Raw genomic sequence first — 16112 nt, forward strand, 5'->3', positions numbered from 1 at the left:
TTAATCATGGTGTTATCAGCAACAGAAAGCTAGAACGGTGGTCCTCCTGTAGCAAGACCAGTTTTCCCCAGTGCATGTGTGAAGAAGCACCCCGGAAGGACTAGGCAGAGACACAAGGGTGGGTGTCCTTAGGCGTATCCGAGTTCTTAGCAGCATGTCCCAAGTATAAACACCACAGGGATCCCTGGGGAAACCTCCTGTGCCTCCCTTTCCCAGAGGATCCTGGACACCTTCCGATCGGCTTAGCAGCTATAGGCAGGGGTTCCCATGAGCTGGAGCTCAGCTATAACTTCCATCTAAGGAGACACTCAGCTCTTCCTGGCCCAGGAGGCAGCAGCTCCGAAGCTATAAACCTGCAGGCAGCTGGCAGGACACAGAGCCAAGGTAAAAGAGACTGAGGACCTCAGTCCCAAATTTAGAGCGACCGTATGTAACTTCCATCCCATCTCAAAGTGAGGCCACGGGCTTAGTGGACACAACTCTTCTCTGTCCTAAAGAGTTGCTTTCGTTCCAATGGGCTAGCAGTGATGTGAAGACCAGGGAGAAATGAGGAGTTCTGGAGAGGATTGATTGCTCATTGGGCAGGTGGTAGGATATGGACGCTGGCGTGTGCCCATATCAGGTATTACATTCCCCATTGAGCCACTAAGTGGATGCTAAGCTAATGGAGTCAAGGAGAATCCTTTCTTACTACAGATGACGAAAGAAAAAGGTCACAGTAGGAAAAGGGAAACTCCTGCGCTAGCGGGAAGGTTCCCAAGTTCTCTGGGACCCCAGATGCTCTGTGTGCAGGCTAGTGCAAACAGGCAGTAATCACATACACTATCCTTGCTTGTGCTCATGTCCTGGGCAGTGGGGCTGGAGCTCTTCAAGCCTTGCTCTCTGTACTACACTGTGGGACCAGAGGAGCACACACAGCCTCCAGCCCTGTGATGCAAACCCACACTGCGTCTGAGACTGAGATGGACCACACACACAGGGAAGTGGGGCTGCCTATCCCAGACCAGTGTTCCAATCTGCCCTGGAGAAGTAGTTGGCTTGGCAAGGGGAAGTGGCTGTGTCACGTCCCATTGCTAAGAAAGGCACACCCACAGCTATTTTCATCCCAGGCTGGGCTGTGTGTCTGCATCTGAGCAGCAGAGACTCCATTCCTCCTTCAGGAGGGCTCTCCTCATGCTCCTCCTAGTGTCTAATTATAAATCTGTACTAACAAAACTGTGAATAAACTCCTTATGCTTTCCTTTCTTATAGAGCTTTAAACAAAAACAAATGTGCAATTTAAACACAAAACCTTAAGATCAATAAATCTCAAATTCACAGCCTGTTAATTTGCCGGGGAGAGGCTGCTCACTCATTCACACCCAGTCCTGGGATTCCCTCCAACTCGGAACCCTACGCCCATCATCCTACCCCGGAGTGGCAGCGACAACCCACGTGCCACTAGTGACTGGAAAAAGCGAGATCAGAACACGACACACAGAGCTATGTAATCATTGGCCCTCTCCCTGCCCTAACATAGTACATTCCTGTCAGCACGGTGACATTGAGCAGAGCCACCAGGTACTGAGACTGCCTGGCCCCACTGTGGATATGGACAGGCGCAGACGAACCAAGGAACTTGGTCACTTAGCAACACAGCCATTTTCAGACCTGTAGAAACTGTGCCAGTTTCTTCATTCTCAGATGTGTCAAAGACTGGGCACAAGCTTTATTACTTTTTAAATAAAGCGAAGATAAAGATAAAACTAATAAGGGAAGGTAACCATTTTCTACGGCCACCTCACCAGCCTGACTCATCCCCCTCCTCCTCCTCACTGCAGAGGAGGCCGCTGCAGCAGCACATCCTCTTTGTTATACTGCCAGCCACACACACACACACACACACACACAGTGTGGTCTGTGGGTTGCACGTGGGAGTGTGCTTTACATTTCACCAGCCTCACTGCAAACCTCGCACACCATATACCTCATGATGAAGCCCCACCAAGCAGCTGCCCTGGCTCTCCAGATGAAGTGATTTTACACATTAGAGAAATGAGTAACCTTGGACCAAGTCTGAATCTCACACTACTAGCTGGACTGGGCCCCAGCACTCACAGCCTCACCTTGTCCCTGCCGATTGGAAGGGGCATGGCAGTGTACAGATTCTTCCTTCCATCAAACACTGGCTTCCGGTCCCCGAAGATCTGGGTCTTAAAGTGCTGGACCATGTGCTCCACTATTTCCCTGAAACAGAGAATTCAGCAAAATGTCGATTAAGTCGAGGAGGCGGCATGGGGCTGGCATCTGTCTGATACAAACTAGCTTTGAAGCCACTTTAGAAAACTAGGGTTTCTGCCTGTCATGTGGCTATCCCATCCTGTGGTGGCAACGGAGTGGGGGCGTTGGGGTAAAAATCAGCCAAGAACCTGAACTGGGCTTGTCTCATTTTCCCGGTCACACAAATGTGGCAGAACATCCAAGTGAATTAACACAGGACAGATGGTAGATGTCACCATAAGCTCATAGTGCCAGGTACACTGAAGGGTAGCTGTTGGAATTTCTGTCCCAAAGTTGTAGACTGGACACCCATACCTCTGTTGTGAGCCTGAGTGTCCCCCATTGTCCACAGACCACATTTTCTGGCACACCCCATTTACAGCAATCACTGGCACAAAGTCCAACCTAATGAGTGTAACCGTCACCAAATTTTTCCAGAAAAGCCCTCACTCCCCCTTGCTCAAGCCAAGCAGAGTAGCTGCAGAGACATCTAGGAGGAAGCCCTGCACCAGACACACCCTGATTCCTGACTTCACCAAGCTGTCAGTGAGCCCACGGGACCACCTGTGCCCTGTGCCCAAGAACAGCCTGCATGCTGAACACAAGGACAACAGTAGAGACCACCGGGCCTTATCCTTGTTGATGGGGAACAACTCTCTCACCTCTTGAGAACTACAGGTCACACTGCCATCAGTGTTTTATACACAGGGACACTGAGGCCTGTCTCTCCTCTATCCTACTTCCGAAACCCCAGAAACTGCTGGGCAGTAACCATGCTGACCGTTAAACTTTTGCTAGAGTTCTGGAAGTTTCTTTAAAAAATAAACCACATCCTTCTGTTAATTTCTAATTGTGCAGGTTTTATGCTACTGTACCGTCGTTTTGACAGACTTATGCCCAGCCCAACCTTCTCAGAAGGAACAATCCAAGCTTTTACTCATAGACCTGTCAACATTTTTAAAAATTGTTCTTGTATTTTGTTTTTTGAAAGAAACATTTTTGTTTTTATTTTTAATTACATGCCTTGTGTGTGGGTGTGTGCATGCAAATGCAGTGCCCATGGAGGCCAGAAGGCTCCCTGGAGCTGGAGCTACAGGTGGTTATTATTGTCATGGCCATGGCCTCCAGTGCTCACTGTGTTTTACACTGAGTCGGTTGGGACCTGACGTTGTCCTTATTACTATGTGCAACGAAACCACACTGCCTATAAATGCAGATATTATCCAGCCATGATATCTGGGTCAGCCACTGATCACACCCCCATGTCTCTTATGGTTGACACTCTCTATCCCTTTGAAAGCATCACTTTAAAATACCAGGCCAGGGGGGCATGTAATATTTTTACTTTAATATATGTACCCAACTGCCTTCTAAAACCTCTAGAGCAGTCTATACCACAGGAGGGGCTTAAGGCACGGCCACGAGGAAAGGGCCACGATAAGCTGGTATACAGTTCCCCTGAAGTAACTGTCATTTTGTGCTGGTCTAGCCTTGTCCTCAAGCAACATGGGGCCTAGCTGTCTCCTGAGGGCTGGCCATATGGAACTCTTATTAGGGTGGGCAGGACTGAACTTGAGGGACATACGTAGGCGCTGCTGGAGAGTGAGGTACACAGGACTCACCGCAGCGGCATAGCACTAACAGTGATAGATCGTGAGCTAACCAAGGTTGGGCCATGCCGCCTTTCACACAGGTGGCTGTGCATGAACAATGGGAAAGGGATGGAGACGGGCAGGGGAAGCATGAAATCAGCAGGCAGCTGCCTTCCTGCTGAGTCCACTGCCTCACTGTCCCGCTGTAATGCGAGGGATGGGAGTGGGATCCTGGCGTACACAGTATCACCAGGGCAAGCACAGACTATTGGCCTGCTTCAAGATGGGAGATCCCACAATCAGGAGAGCACCGTTCCCAACATTACACCACTCTGACCATCAGAATCCTGAGACTGGACCCACTTAAGGCATACTACAATTAACAGCAAAATGAAAATCATTAAATATTTGCATATTTAACCAGCCAGAAGCTCTCACAATAATTTGCAAGTCTGGTGGGCTGGCTCTGGCCTCAGCCTGTAGCTCCCAGCCCCCTCAGTTGCTAGGTAACTGAACTGACGCAGTTTCTAACCATGGCAACCTAGGCTTCTTACAGACTGACGCTGACAGATCACGTGCCCATCGCCAGCCACGTGCCAGTGCCTGATGCAAGCCTGAGTCACACCTCCTTTCAAAAAGGCTTTCCTGCATGCCGTGAATGGCATGACAAGAGTCTCATGGGAACCACAAAGCCCAGATAACTACAGTGCCGTTTCCCACTCTCTCCAGTCTGGAGGATGTGTGCTACAGCACTGAGGCCCCTAAGTTCTGTCCCAAGAAGCTAGCAAGCAAACCGACACACCCACTTATCAGTCTTCACTGAGACAAAATAAAAGACCTTGGAAGATCCTCAGCACTGACAGCTGCTCAGCCCAGCTGGGCCTGTGGCTTTTGTGCAGAAAGATCCTTGTCACAGGAGTACATTAACAGGATCTCATCTGATGTCCAGCAGGTCAGATGACAAGGTCCTCTCCCCAGCAGCTGTGACAGGAGAAGGTGCACCAGCAAAGTGGACTTTGACTTTCTTCACCAGGTACCAGCACCCTCAGGGACAACAGTCTGTAACTCAGATTACAGATCTCCCATGATGTACTTGGCTTTGGACTTAGCCTCTTACCTTAAAATGTGCACTGGGAACAGGAAGCAGCTGTTTGGGGATTAGGGTGACTGAGGGATGGCGTACAGCATCTCAAGGAAAGGACACTCGGCCATGAGTGACGGGGAGGGGCTGTCCACAAGCACAAATGCAGAGTTTACTGATGGTTTCAACAGCCCGGAATGAATCTTCAGGGGCCAGGGAGATGGCTCCATCAGTGAAGTGCTGGCCACAAACTGAGGAAGTTTCAATGACTGTGCTGGAGAAGCAATGTCACGGGCCGCCCAGTGACAGAACCTGACTCCAAACAAGGGCAGGCAGCACACGAGGAACGACACAAGGTGAGCCTCTGGCTCCCGTACACATCCACTTATGCACACGCAGGCACCCCCCCAATCTTTAAGGAAAAGCAATAAAAAATTACCCCAACTGAAACCAGAGTATTTTGCTTCTTAGATCACAACCCCCTGAACAAAAGCAGATAGACACTTGTGGCCTAGCGTGTGCAGAGTAGTGATTCGGAAGAAAAGGGAGAAAGAGGCTTCGAGAAACTAAGACCAGTATTGTCCTACACAACACAAAAAGTCAAGATTCAAGTCCAAGAAACATGAATCCCATGAGAATCACACATGGGCACACTGTAGTCAAATAATGGGAAAGCAATATTAAAAATAAGAGGGGCTGGGTGGTGGTAGAAGTCCGTCCTTTAACCCCAGCACGTGGGAGGCAGAGGCAGGCGGATCTGAGTCTGAAGTCAGCCTATTCTACAAGGTGAGTTCCAGGAGAGGCAGGGCTACACACAGAAACTGTCTCAAAGACAAAAAGAGGGACGGCTTGTTAGCTCAGATTAAGAGCACTGGCTGCTCTTTAGAATCTGGATTCGATTCCCAACACCCACATGGCAGTATGGCAGTTCACGGCTGTCTGTTACTCCAGTCCCAGGGGACATGACTCCCGCTCTGGCCTCTGCTGGTACTCAGCATACAGATGGCATGCAAGCACACAGAAAAAACAAACAACCACAAAAAACACCTATAAATAAATAAAATTAATTTAAGAACATTAAAGAAAGGATGACAACATGTGAACTATTCTGACCAGCTTTTATTTTCTTTTGTGAGTATGTCAGGGGGAGAGAGAGAGACTCTCTCACTATGTAACCCTGGCTGTTCTGGAGGCTATTATATAGATCAGTGTTGCCTTAAACGAGACATGAGCCACCCAGTCTGACCTCAGAAACAGAGGCTGTTCAATTGCTGGAACCCACACAGTGGGAACAGAGAACCAACTCTTCCAAGCTGTGCTCGGACTTCCACGTGCACGCTGTTAAGTAAGACACGTACTCCGTCTCTCTCACATACACAGGAAATAAATAAATGTAATAAAACATTTAAATTAAAAGCTGGGTTCGCAAAATGACTCCGTGGATAAAGGTGCCTCCTGGCAAGCCTTATGATTCTGAGCATCAACCCTGAAAACTACACAAAGATTCAATTCTATGGTTGGGTGGTGGTGGCGCATGCCTTTAAACCAGCACTCAGGAGACAGAGGGTGGAGGATCTATCTCCACAGAGTTCAAGGCCAGCCCTGTCTACAGAGCAAACTCACAGAGAGAGACTCCATCTCAAAAAAACCAACATCAAAAACCCAAAACAACTCTTCATATATGAGGCCTCAAAATGGGAGTGATTCCCTGGTCCTGGCCTCCCAGTGCTAAGATTCCAAGTGTGAGCCACCACACTTAGTGACTTAGTGTAAATCACTAAGTAGAATTATCAAATATAAAGGAGGTATTTCCTAATTATTGAAGAATCAGTTTGTGGTATGATGGCACATGCCTTTAATCCCAGCACTCAAGTTGAGGCAGGTGGATCTCAGCAAATTCCAGGCCAACCTGGTCTATAATACAGAGAGTTTCAGGCCAGTCAAGGTTACATAGTGAAAATTCTGTCACAAAAAAAACAAAAAAACCAAACCAAAACAAAAAGCAAAAAACTATACAAGTTTAGGGCCAGGGAAATGGTTTAGGGGGTGGAGGTGCTTGCTGCTGCATCTGACAACCTAAGTTCTACCTCTGGATCCCACAAAGTGAAGGAGAGATCCAGCTTCCAAAACTTAACCTCTGAGTATGCGTGCTCATGCATATGCGTGTGTGTGTGTGTGTGCGCGTGTGTGCACGCAAAAACAAAAAGGTACAATAATTATAGGCAGTAACTATTAACAAACAGGGATTCAGAATACATGAAGCACAAACAAGCAGAAAATACTTCTGGAAAAAGAAGCAAGTCCATATCTTATTTGTACGAGAAAAATAAAAGACTATAAATGATTGGGCTACAATTATCAACCACCTCCTCCCAAGAGCAAAGCACAGCTGCCTCCACCATGGGGAATGCTTCTCAGGACTGGGCAGCATGCACGCCTACAAGTGAGACCGACTCAGGGAAGGTTCTGTGCAAAGAAGCTGCAGAAGAAAGCAGCTGGCACTGACCACTGTGAGCCGGGGAAAGGATGGGGATCAAAAGAACAGAAGCGGGGAGGGTCAACATAGCAAAATACTTTTTCTGGGCAAAGAACTTGAGACACTGCAACCCCTGAACAAACCTGTGTGGCGGCGTAAATGAATGCAGACGGATTATATAGGGCTATATCCCTACAAACCTGATTGGGAGAAAACACAGAAATGTAAAACATTAGGCTGAATGGGGCTCCATACAGGACCCATAAACACTAAAGAATACATAGAACTTGGTGCACGCCTTTGATCCCAGCACTTGGGAGATGGAGGCAGAGGCATGCAGATCTCTTAAGTTTCAGACCAACCTAGTCTATACAAAAGCCTATTTAAAAAAAAAAAAATCACTCGCACACCCACGCCCTCACCACATACTATGAACAACTCTCTGCTGGAAAATTCAGTAACTCCGATGACATGTGTAGACTCCTTGAAAAGACAAACTCCCCAAGCATGCACAAAACAAAACAGAAAAGGGCGTTCTGATACTGAGGAAAACTAAGCTGAAGAAAACAATTCCTACAAACACCGTTACTGGCCCAAACTAGCCCTCCCATTTCAATGACATTCAGGAAGTACTTAATGGTACAATTACAGAAATCATATTTTTTTTTCTTCCTATCTATGTGTGTGAGGTCGTATGTGGAGGTTAGAAGGCACCTTCTACCTTGAGACAGGTTCTTTTGCCTAATAGGCCAGGCTAGCCTCTCCTGTCTCCTCCTCCCACCTCATCACAGGAGCACTGGGATTATAGCCACAAGATATCCTTTTAGCTTTATGTGGGCTCTGGGGATTCAAACTCAAGTCCTTGCATTTGCCCGTCAAGCGTTTTACTGAGCAATTTATCTCCCCAGTCCTGTGTCTTACACTTTGCTCTTACAGTATACAAAGAAGGAACAGTTTAGTTTGCAACTCTCTGAATTAGATGCTACATAAAAATAGAACAAAAGCGCCGGGCAGTGGTGGCGCACGCCTTTAATCCCAGCACTTGGGAGGCAGAGGCAGGTGGATCTCTGTGAGTTTGAGACCAGCCTGGTCTACAAGAGCTAGTTCCAGGACAGGCTCCAAAACCACAGAGAAACCCTGTCTCGAAAAACCAAAAAAAAAAAAAAAAAAAAAAAAAAAAAAAGAACAAAAGACAATTACAGATCTTCATTCCACAGAAACAAATTCAAACCAGTTCTATATAGAAAGAAAACATCATGATTCTCAGGCACGGCTCATTTTTTAGAAGCCACAACTCATGCTAATATGAAAAAAAAAAAAAAAAAAAAGACAAGATATGACCAACAACCAACTCTTCAGCTGACTGTCAGAGACTAGTCTCAAAAGATGCGGGTAAGAGTTCTCTCTGCGAATCCTCTAATAGCACATCCTAAAGATGAAGAACTGACTGCTTCCCAGTTAACATCAGTAACAGGACAAGGGTGGTTTCTGTGGTGCCTATGCTAAATATCCATCTGGGTTTCCTCACTCTGCAGTAAGGAAAGAAATAAGATGTATTGCACACTGGAAAGAAGTCAAACAATCCTTATTAAAAACCATGCTAAAGTTGGGGCTAGAGAGATGGCTCAGTGTTAAGAACGCTTGTTCGTTTGTTCTTGCAGAGGACCAGATTTGGTTTCCAGACCCACATGATAACTCCCAACTACTTGTTACTCAAGTTCCAGGGGATCTTATTCCTTCTGGTCTTCATGGATACCACAAAACACATGGTACACATACAATATACATAGGCAAACATTCAAATGCATAAAAATTGTTAAATGAACTAACACATAAAATTCACCCTTCAAAGTGTATAATTCAATGATTTGGTGAGTTGTAATTTTGACCTCCACCCCCCAGTTTAAGTTTGATGCATGTCCATCGTCCCCAAATCAGCCTCTGTGCTCTTTGGCTGCCACTCATCTGAATCTGGAAAATAACATTTTAGGATGCTACTTACAAAAGCAAAGAATATAACACTTTAGATTCAAAACAGTAATAATTTAGAATTTCAAAGGACTTTCTGGTTAAAAGGCAATTGGCTTTTCCCTACTTATTATTCTTTTGCTTATTATTCTCTTTGTTCATTGTTTAAAGCAAAGATCTAGCTTTGGAAAAACAAACTAGGAGAAGGCAGCAGCATGAGATTCCAGCCTAGAGTTAAGACTGAGCACTGGCTAGCATGTGCACCATAAACAAGACAAGCTGATGAATTATTGGCCTAGTGAGAGACCAAAGCAGGCACCGAAACAGCCACACACATGGCTGACTGACCCTTCCTTTCAAAGGTGACGTGATAATAGATAGGAACCGAAAAGTCTCTTCAATAACAAACCTCATGCAACACACAAAAACCAATTCAGGATGGGGCACAGATCTGAACACAAAAGCCCAAACTGTAAATCTTCCAAAGAAAACAGGATCTTTATGACCTTTGTTGCCATAGACTTTGGAGAGAGGACACCTGTAATTTCTGAAAGTTTATAAACCGGACTTTAATAAAACTTGGAAATTTTATTCATTAAAAGGCACTAAAAAAACCTCTAATACGAAAAGAAAACAGATGAGACTGGATAATATTGCCAGAGACCCCCCAGATCATGCAGAGGCAAAGGACACCCTATGAATTAAGACAACAAGACAGAAGGTGTCGGCAGCCCATGAGGAAGGGGGAAGATGTTCATCAACTGTTACCAGGGGATGAGTAACGCCAAAGGAGCAGCCAGCACATCCAGGAGAGAATCAGAAATGGCTCAAATGCTGACAAGGTGTGGATAAACCAGCCAGCTCTCCTGACTTGCCGATGGAAACCGAACCTTGTACCTGCCTGGGACAAATGTGACAGACACCCAGGCACTGAAACTCATTCCTGCCCTGGCAATTATGGGGAAAGGAAAGCCCATATCCATTCAAAACAGGAAGACAGGAAAGAAGGGAGTATTTCTCTCATGAGAGATTCATTCCTAATAGCAGCCCCCCCCCCAAAAAATAAATAAATAAAAAATAAATAAAAATAAATAAAAAAAAAGCCAAGCCACCCAAGTGTTAACAGGAAGATGAAAGGGTAAATTATCAAATATTCAGTGAGGGCTAGGAGATGGCTCGGTGGATAAAATGTTTGCCACACAAGCATGAGAACTACAGTTCAGAGCCATGCAGATGCCAGCTAGTCAGGGCAGCCAAGTTCCAGAGCAAGCTAGACTAGTAACAGAGCTGTGGATTAAATGCCAGACCTTATCTCCATGAGTAAAGAGTCAAGGAAGCCGCTCAACCTCAGGCCTCCACATACACATGTATATACATGGACATGTACCTGCCCCCACACATGCAGACATGCAGCTCAATGCTATACTCAATGCTAAAATAACTACTATAACAAACAGAACAACACAGGTGAATCTCAAAAGACGATGCTGAGCTGGGCGGTGGTAGTGCACGCCTTTAATTCCAGCACTTGGGAGACAGAGGCAGGCGCATCTCTGTGAGGTCAGTCGGGTCTAAAAGAGCTAGTTGGACAGACTGCAAAGCTACAGAAAAACGGGGGGGGGGGGGGGGGGAGGCGCAAAAGACAATCTGGACCACAGAAATGAGATGCAATGGCTAAGATACCTTGCTGCAAGGCTTCTGTGGTCAGGGAATAATGAAAGCTGACAAAGTTAGAGCTATGTGGCTTGACTGAAGAAGGTGATGGATGGAGCCCTGTTCAAACATCTGGAGCAGGACACACACAGTGGGAGCACACTGCACTCACATTACGACTTCCCGGGAGAGTGTCAGAAGACATGCAAAACTGAGGCGCATCTAGTCAGTCAGGGAAGCAGACGGGCAGGATTACCTGTTCACTCTCCTCGGGCATTTCTCTGGTTTGATGTCCAATTCGTAGTGATAGATGTCAATTTTGGGGATGTCCATTTCAAAGAAATTGGCCTGTAGTTTGATTGTTCTCCCGGAGGTGCCGAAGTCCGGCCGAGGTGGAGGCTTGAAGGCATATCCTTGGATGGGTGATGCTGACGGAGCAGGAGACGCAAGAACTGGAAAACAGTGGGGAGACATCAGACATCAGGGACTCCAACATGTTCATCAGAATCACGGCGCACAGCCCGGATTTCCCACACCTTGCTTTCCGTCCTCATTACAGAGGTCCTTACCCACTGGGGGCAGGCAACAGGGCAGTGTATCTGCCTGGTCAGTGACTATGCCAAACCCTTCCCCACCAAGGTCCTCTCCCTGTTCTCCCAGATCACTAGGAAGTCAGGTTTTCTTTGCAGGGGACTTTCACCTCTCACCCGAGGCTCAGAGAGAGTTCACACTGTGGCCACAGCTAGACCCCCCTTCCATAACCTCCCATTCCATCAGTGTGGCTGGATCTAGCCCTCCCAGGAGGCCACACAGTGCACCTTACTTCCCCTTGGGCCACTAACCCGTGCTCCCCAGCTAGAGATGCCATCCAACCGTGCACAGCTCCATCACAGGAACCTTGGGTAGGCTCGGGGAAGGGTCCCATCCCAGTTTCTAGGCACTCGTTCAGACACCCGGCCTGAGTGCCATGTGTCTCTCCAGCCATCTAGTCCATGTGGCCAGTTGTGTGACCGTGCACAAGAACTCAGCTTTCACACTTCAGTCCTGCCCAGTGTCCCTGCCATGTCCCGGTCAGGAGCCATCACCTAGGAGGCCTTCAGTTCCCTTTACTCCCTCCCCATGGTCAGTCTGTCATGCTGTGGGGCCATCCCAAGGTCTGAGAGGGTGCAACAAAAGCCCAAACATTTCTGGTGGACTCTCCGCCACTGCTCAAGGGAGCGGGGGCTCACACAAACACGCACATGCACGTACATGATGCCCCCACCCCAGTCTCGGCAGCGGCAGCAATCACAGCACCTATGCCATTTTCTGACGTCTATGGGCTGCAGCAACTCACACAGGTAGTCAAGGACTGGCCCTCTCTGGCCCCGGAAACCACAAGAACCTTGGCCCAGCCGGGCGGTGGTGGCACACGCCTTTAATCCCAGCACTCGGGAGGCAGAGGCAGGCGGATCTCTGTGAGTTCGAGGCCAGCCTGGTCTACAAAGGGATTTCCGGGACAGGCTCCAAAGCTAGAGAAACCCTGTCTCGAAAAACCAAAAAAAAAAGAACCTTAGCCCAGTAATGGACCACACTACATTTCCAGAGGTGGTAGGGTTTTTCTGGTTTGTTTTTTTTTTGTTGTTGTTGTTGTTGTTTAATGTGCATTGATGCTTTGCTCCCATGCATGTCTGTGTGAGGGTGTTGGATCCCCTGAAACTGCGGTTACAGGCAGTTTGTGAGCGGTCATATGGGTGTTGGGAATTGAACTCAGGTCCTCTGGAAGAGAGCCAGTGCTCTTAACTGCTGAGCCATCTCTCCAGCCCCCAAAGGTGGTAGTGTTTTAACACTAACCCAAACATCAACTTAGGGTGTGCTGGGGTGACCCTTGGGCTAACTATTGGCCACTGATGCACAATGGGCGGAGGTGGGGTGGGATCAAGGTGTGCTGTGTTGACTCATGTTCTCACACTCCATGTTTCCCTGTGCTGCCACTGGAGAGCTGGAGCAGAATGAATTTCCAGTAAGGAAAGCAAGACCAGCCGGACAAGAACATATCTGTGACATAAGGCAAAGGTGCTGATCAAATCCTTCTGCTCCACTCTGGGTTTGAGACAGGTTTTGCTGTGTAGTCTTGACTTGCCTGGAACTCACTAGATAGTACAGGCTGGCCTCCGACTTAACAGCTATGCTCCTGCTTTTGTATCCCGAGTATGCGAACCAGGTACAGACATGTGCTATGTGGCACAGTTAACCACGTTGGATGTAGCTGTGGAAAGTGTCACACCAACTCCAGGAGAGGACGAATCACAAATTTAGGAAAAATACAACTATATATTTGTCTTAGAACAGATTGCATTTCCTTGTTCAAATGTCCTATTTCAAGAGGTAAGCCGCCTGCAATCCTTGACAGTTACTGGGAATAAGCATGCCACCATAACAGTACAGCGAGCCTTTCTTATTGTATCAGGGCCCGGAAAGGCTTGGGAGACCCGCTCTCTGTTTGCTTTCTGCAAGGAAGGTAAAGTGCCGCTGAGCAGAGTTGTGCCATCTGGAAGCAGTCAGTCTCTCCTATACACTACAGTGACTTTAGAGGTGACACATTTACAGCTTTGAAAACAGTCACCCCTCCACCAGCCCCCTCTTATGACCCTGACATGTTGGGGGCAGGCTGAGGACCAGGGGCACAAGAAAAACTACTCTTAAGCAGCGTCTGGCTTTTCTGGATGAGCGTCACCCAGCAGGAGGAAATTGGTTTGCTTCATTAGCTCAGCAGGACGCAACATCCAGGTGAGCTCCACACACCTGCCCCTTCCCTTCCTTCAGATCAAAGGAAGACTGAACAACAGTGTGTGCTCCCTGCTTTCACGTAGTCGCCTCTGGTCCAAGAGGAAACTAAGGACACAGCATCGGTTCAACCAGTTGGGAAGCTCACACTCATTACACGGGAGTCTTGGTTGGGCAGACCCCAGCCTACAAAGGCAATCTAAGGAGCAAAGAACCCAGGATCCTCCCTCCTGTCACAGCTGATGCGTCCTCACCTAGTCTTGGCCAAAGCATGTGTTTAAAGAGGTCTACTTCTCAGATCGCCTGAAAGCCCCTCCCCTTTGCATCATGGGAACTGAGGAGCATCATCAACCAACTGGGCCTACAGAATAAAAGGAATGGAGAAACAAAGTGTGATTTCACGAGATGCTTTTCCCATTACTTCTGGAAAGAATGAAAATGCAGTCACTTAGAAAAGCCACGTAGAATATAAAAATTATATCTGGCTATACAAGTCCTCTGGCCTAGATGTCTTCCCAAGTACTGTGATCCCTCTTCGGAGAGTCTGGTTCCTGGGAGACACTCGAAGCCTATTTTTATCACTGTTGGGAGTCCCATGTGCACACTGCCAAACAAGAAGGAGGATCAGACCTGAAGCTCTGGAGAGGAGCTGGGTCTGCGTGAACACAGAGCTCCCTTGAGAAAGGAGCGGGAAAACAGCTAAGCCCGTGTGGTGCAGGCTCAGGGTCTGACAACTAATGCAGAGACGGAAGAGGCAAGAAGGCGGCACACCCCCACACACCCTCTCACTCCTCCAGTCTGACACAGATGAAGGAGGTAAGGGAGGGGAAAAAAAGCAAAGACTCCCTGCTGTGCTGGCCACGCCCTCTCTCCAGCCTCCAGACAGTCCCCAGCTGCCTTTTCCTCCAACTCCAGGCAACATTGGGGAACACACACACAACACACACACACTATACTCTGGCAACCATTCTCCTAAGCTTGTTCTAAATGTGTTTCCAGTTCTGTCTTCTCAGGAAGATTCCGTCTTTCACCTAGGAGTTCAGATCTCCTCCATGGATCCTCATGGTTCGAAGGAACCTGGTGGGAGGGGCACTGCCACCTTCAGCACTTCAGTGATACACCCTTGAGTTAGAATTGCCCACTGGAGAGGGTTCCCTGGCAGGGAGACTCCCAGGGCCCAATCCCAGCGTGGTGCCAGGGAGGCGCAGGCACCAGTGTTTGCCGACTCCCTGTCACTTAGCACATTTGTTTTAGAGCTCCATTTTTAGAGCCACATCACAAACAGCGAAGGGAAACACAGCGAATGAGTAATCGACTTCCTGTATGAGCAACCAGGTCCAGAAGACCAAAAGATTTGGTGTCTGTGACAGATGCCAAAAGAGGCGGCTGTGAGCAAGCCTGCCACACGGTACAGGGTGACCTCAGAAGTCCCGGGAGACTCGGGGAATCTGGGAAGGCAGAGGATGCTGGGACTCCTGCCCCAGTCCACCCACACACACACACACACACACACACACACACACACACACACACACACAGCCAACAGCACCCCTTGGGGCATGAGTACACAAATCCCCAGCCTTCCTCTAAGGGAAGGTGCTGCAACCTGAGAGCAATTGCTATGCCTGTGTGCCCAGTTCAAGAACAAATACCAACACCAGACAGGGAATGAGGCACTAGGGGGTTGGGAACGATGTCACAGGTGGGTCCTGGGAAGGACACCTACATGAGGCTCGGAATGTCCTGGGTCCTCAGCACAAGTTTGGCCATTAGTGCAAGAAGGACCTCAGTCTCCCACATGACTGACCAACAAAAAAAGCTGAGAGCCATGGGAAGTAGGTCCAAGTCACAGCCCCAGGGGTGTGCAATGGCAGGTGAGTGGCAGCAGCAGGTGAGTGAACGGGCCTACCTTTTCCCTCTTTCTACCTGCTCTCAGGCACCTAGCCCTGACAGTCCAGGTTACCACCACACTGTCCACTCCTTGCAGTGGGACGAGGGCTCGGGATGATGTTGGAACATCATCTACAACCCAGACCAGCGCTGTTCAGTAAACAGTTCCTGGGAGACCTTGCTTCCTGAGGGGTGTGGGACAGTCCTGGGTAGAATGCCTAGCCCACTCCTCCCAGGGTAGCCAAGAAGTAGGTGGGAAACAACTGGCCCTACCCAGGGAGCCCTGCTTCAGGATGGTGAGCCACAAACCACACTACCAAGGAAGGTCATGGTTCTTTCTAGAAAAAAAAAAAAAAAAAAAAAAAAAAACAAAAAAACTATGCTCTCTTCTTACAGGCCCTGGCCCTCTGCACAGGAATTTTCTCAG

General features: G+C 48.2%; 1 protein-coding gene across 1 annotated transcript in view; it reads right to left on the reverse strand.

The window, feature by feature from the left end:
* Ago2 (argonaute RISC catalytic component 2) overlaps positions 1-16112 on the reverse strand; it is an 80499-nt gene that overhangs the window by 34782 nt on the left and 29605 nt on the right. The window contains exons 2-3 of the mRNA XM_057791256.1: positions 11286-11481; positions 2106-2226 (exon numbers count right to left, since the gene is read on the reverse strand). Of these exons, the coding sequence (XP_057647239.1) occupies positions 2106-2226; positions 11286-11481 (317 nt within the window). The remainder of the gene's footprint in view (positions 1-2105; positions 2227-11285; positions 11482-16112) is intronic.

The sequence above is a fragment of the Chionomys nivalis genome, chromosome 17 (assembly GCF_950005125.1).
Source record: "Chionomys nivalis chromosome 17, mChiNiv1.1, whole genome shotgun sequence".
Taxonomy (NCBI): Eukaryota; Metazoa; Chordata; class Mammalia; order Rodentia; family Cricetidae; genus Chionomys; species Chionomys nivalis.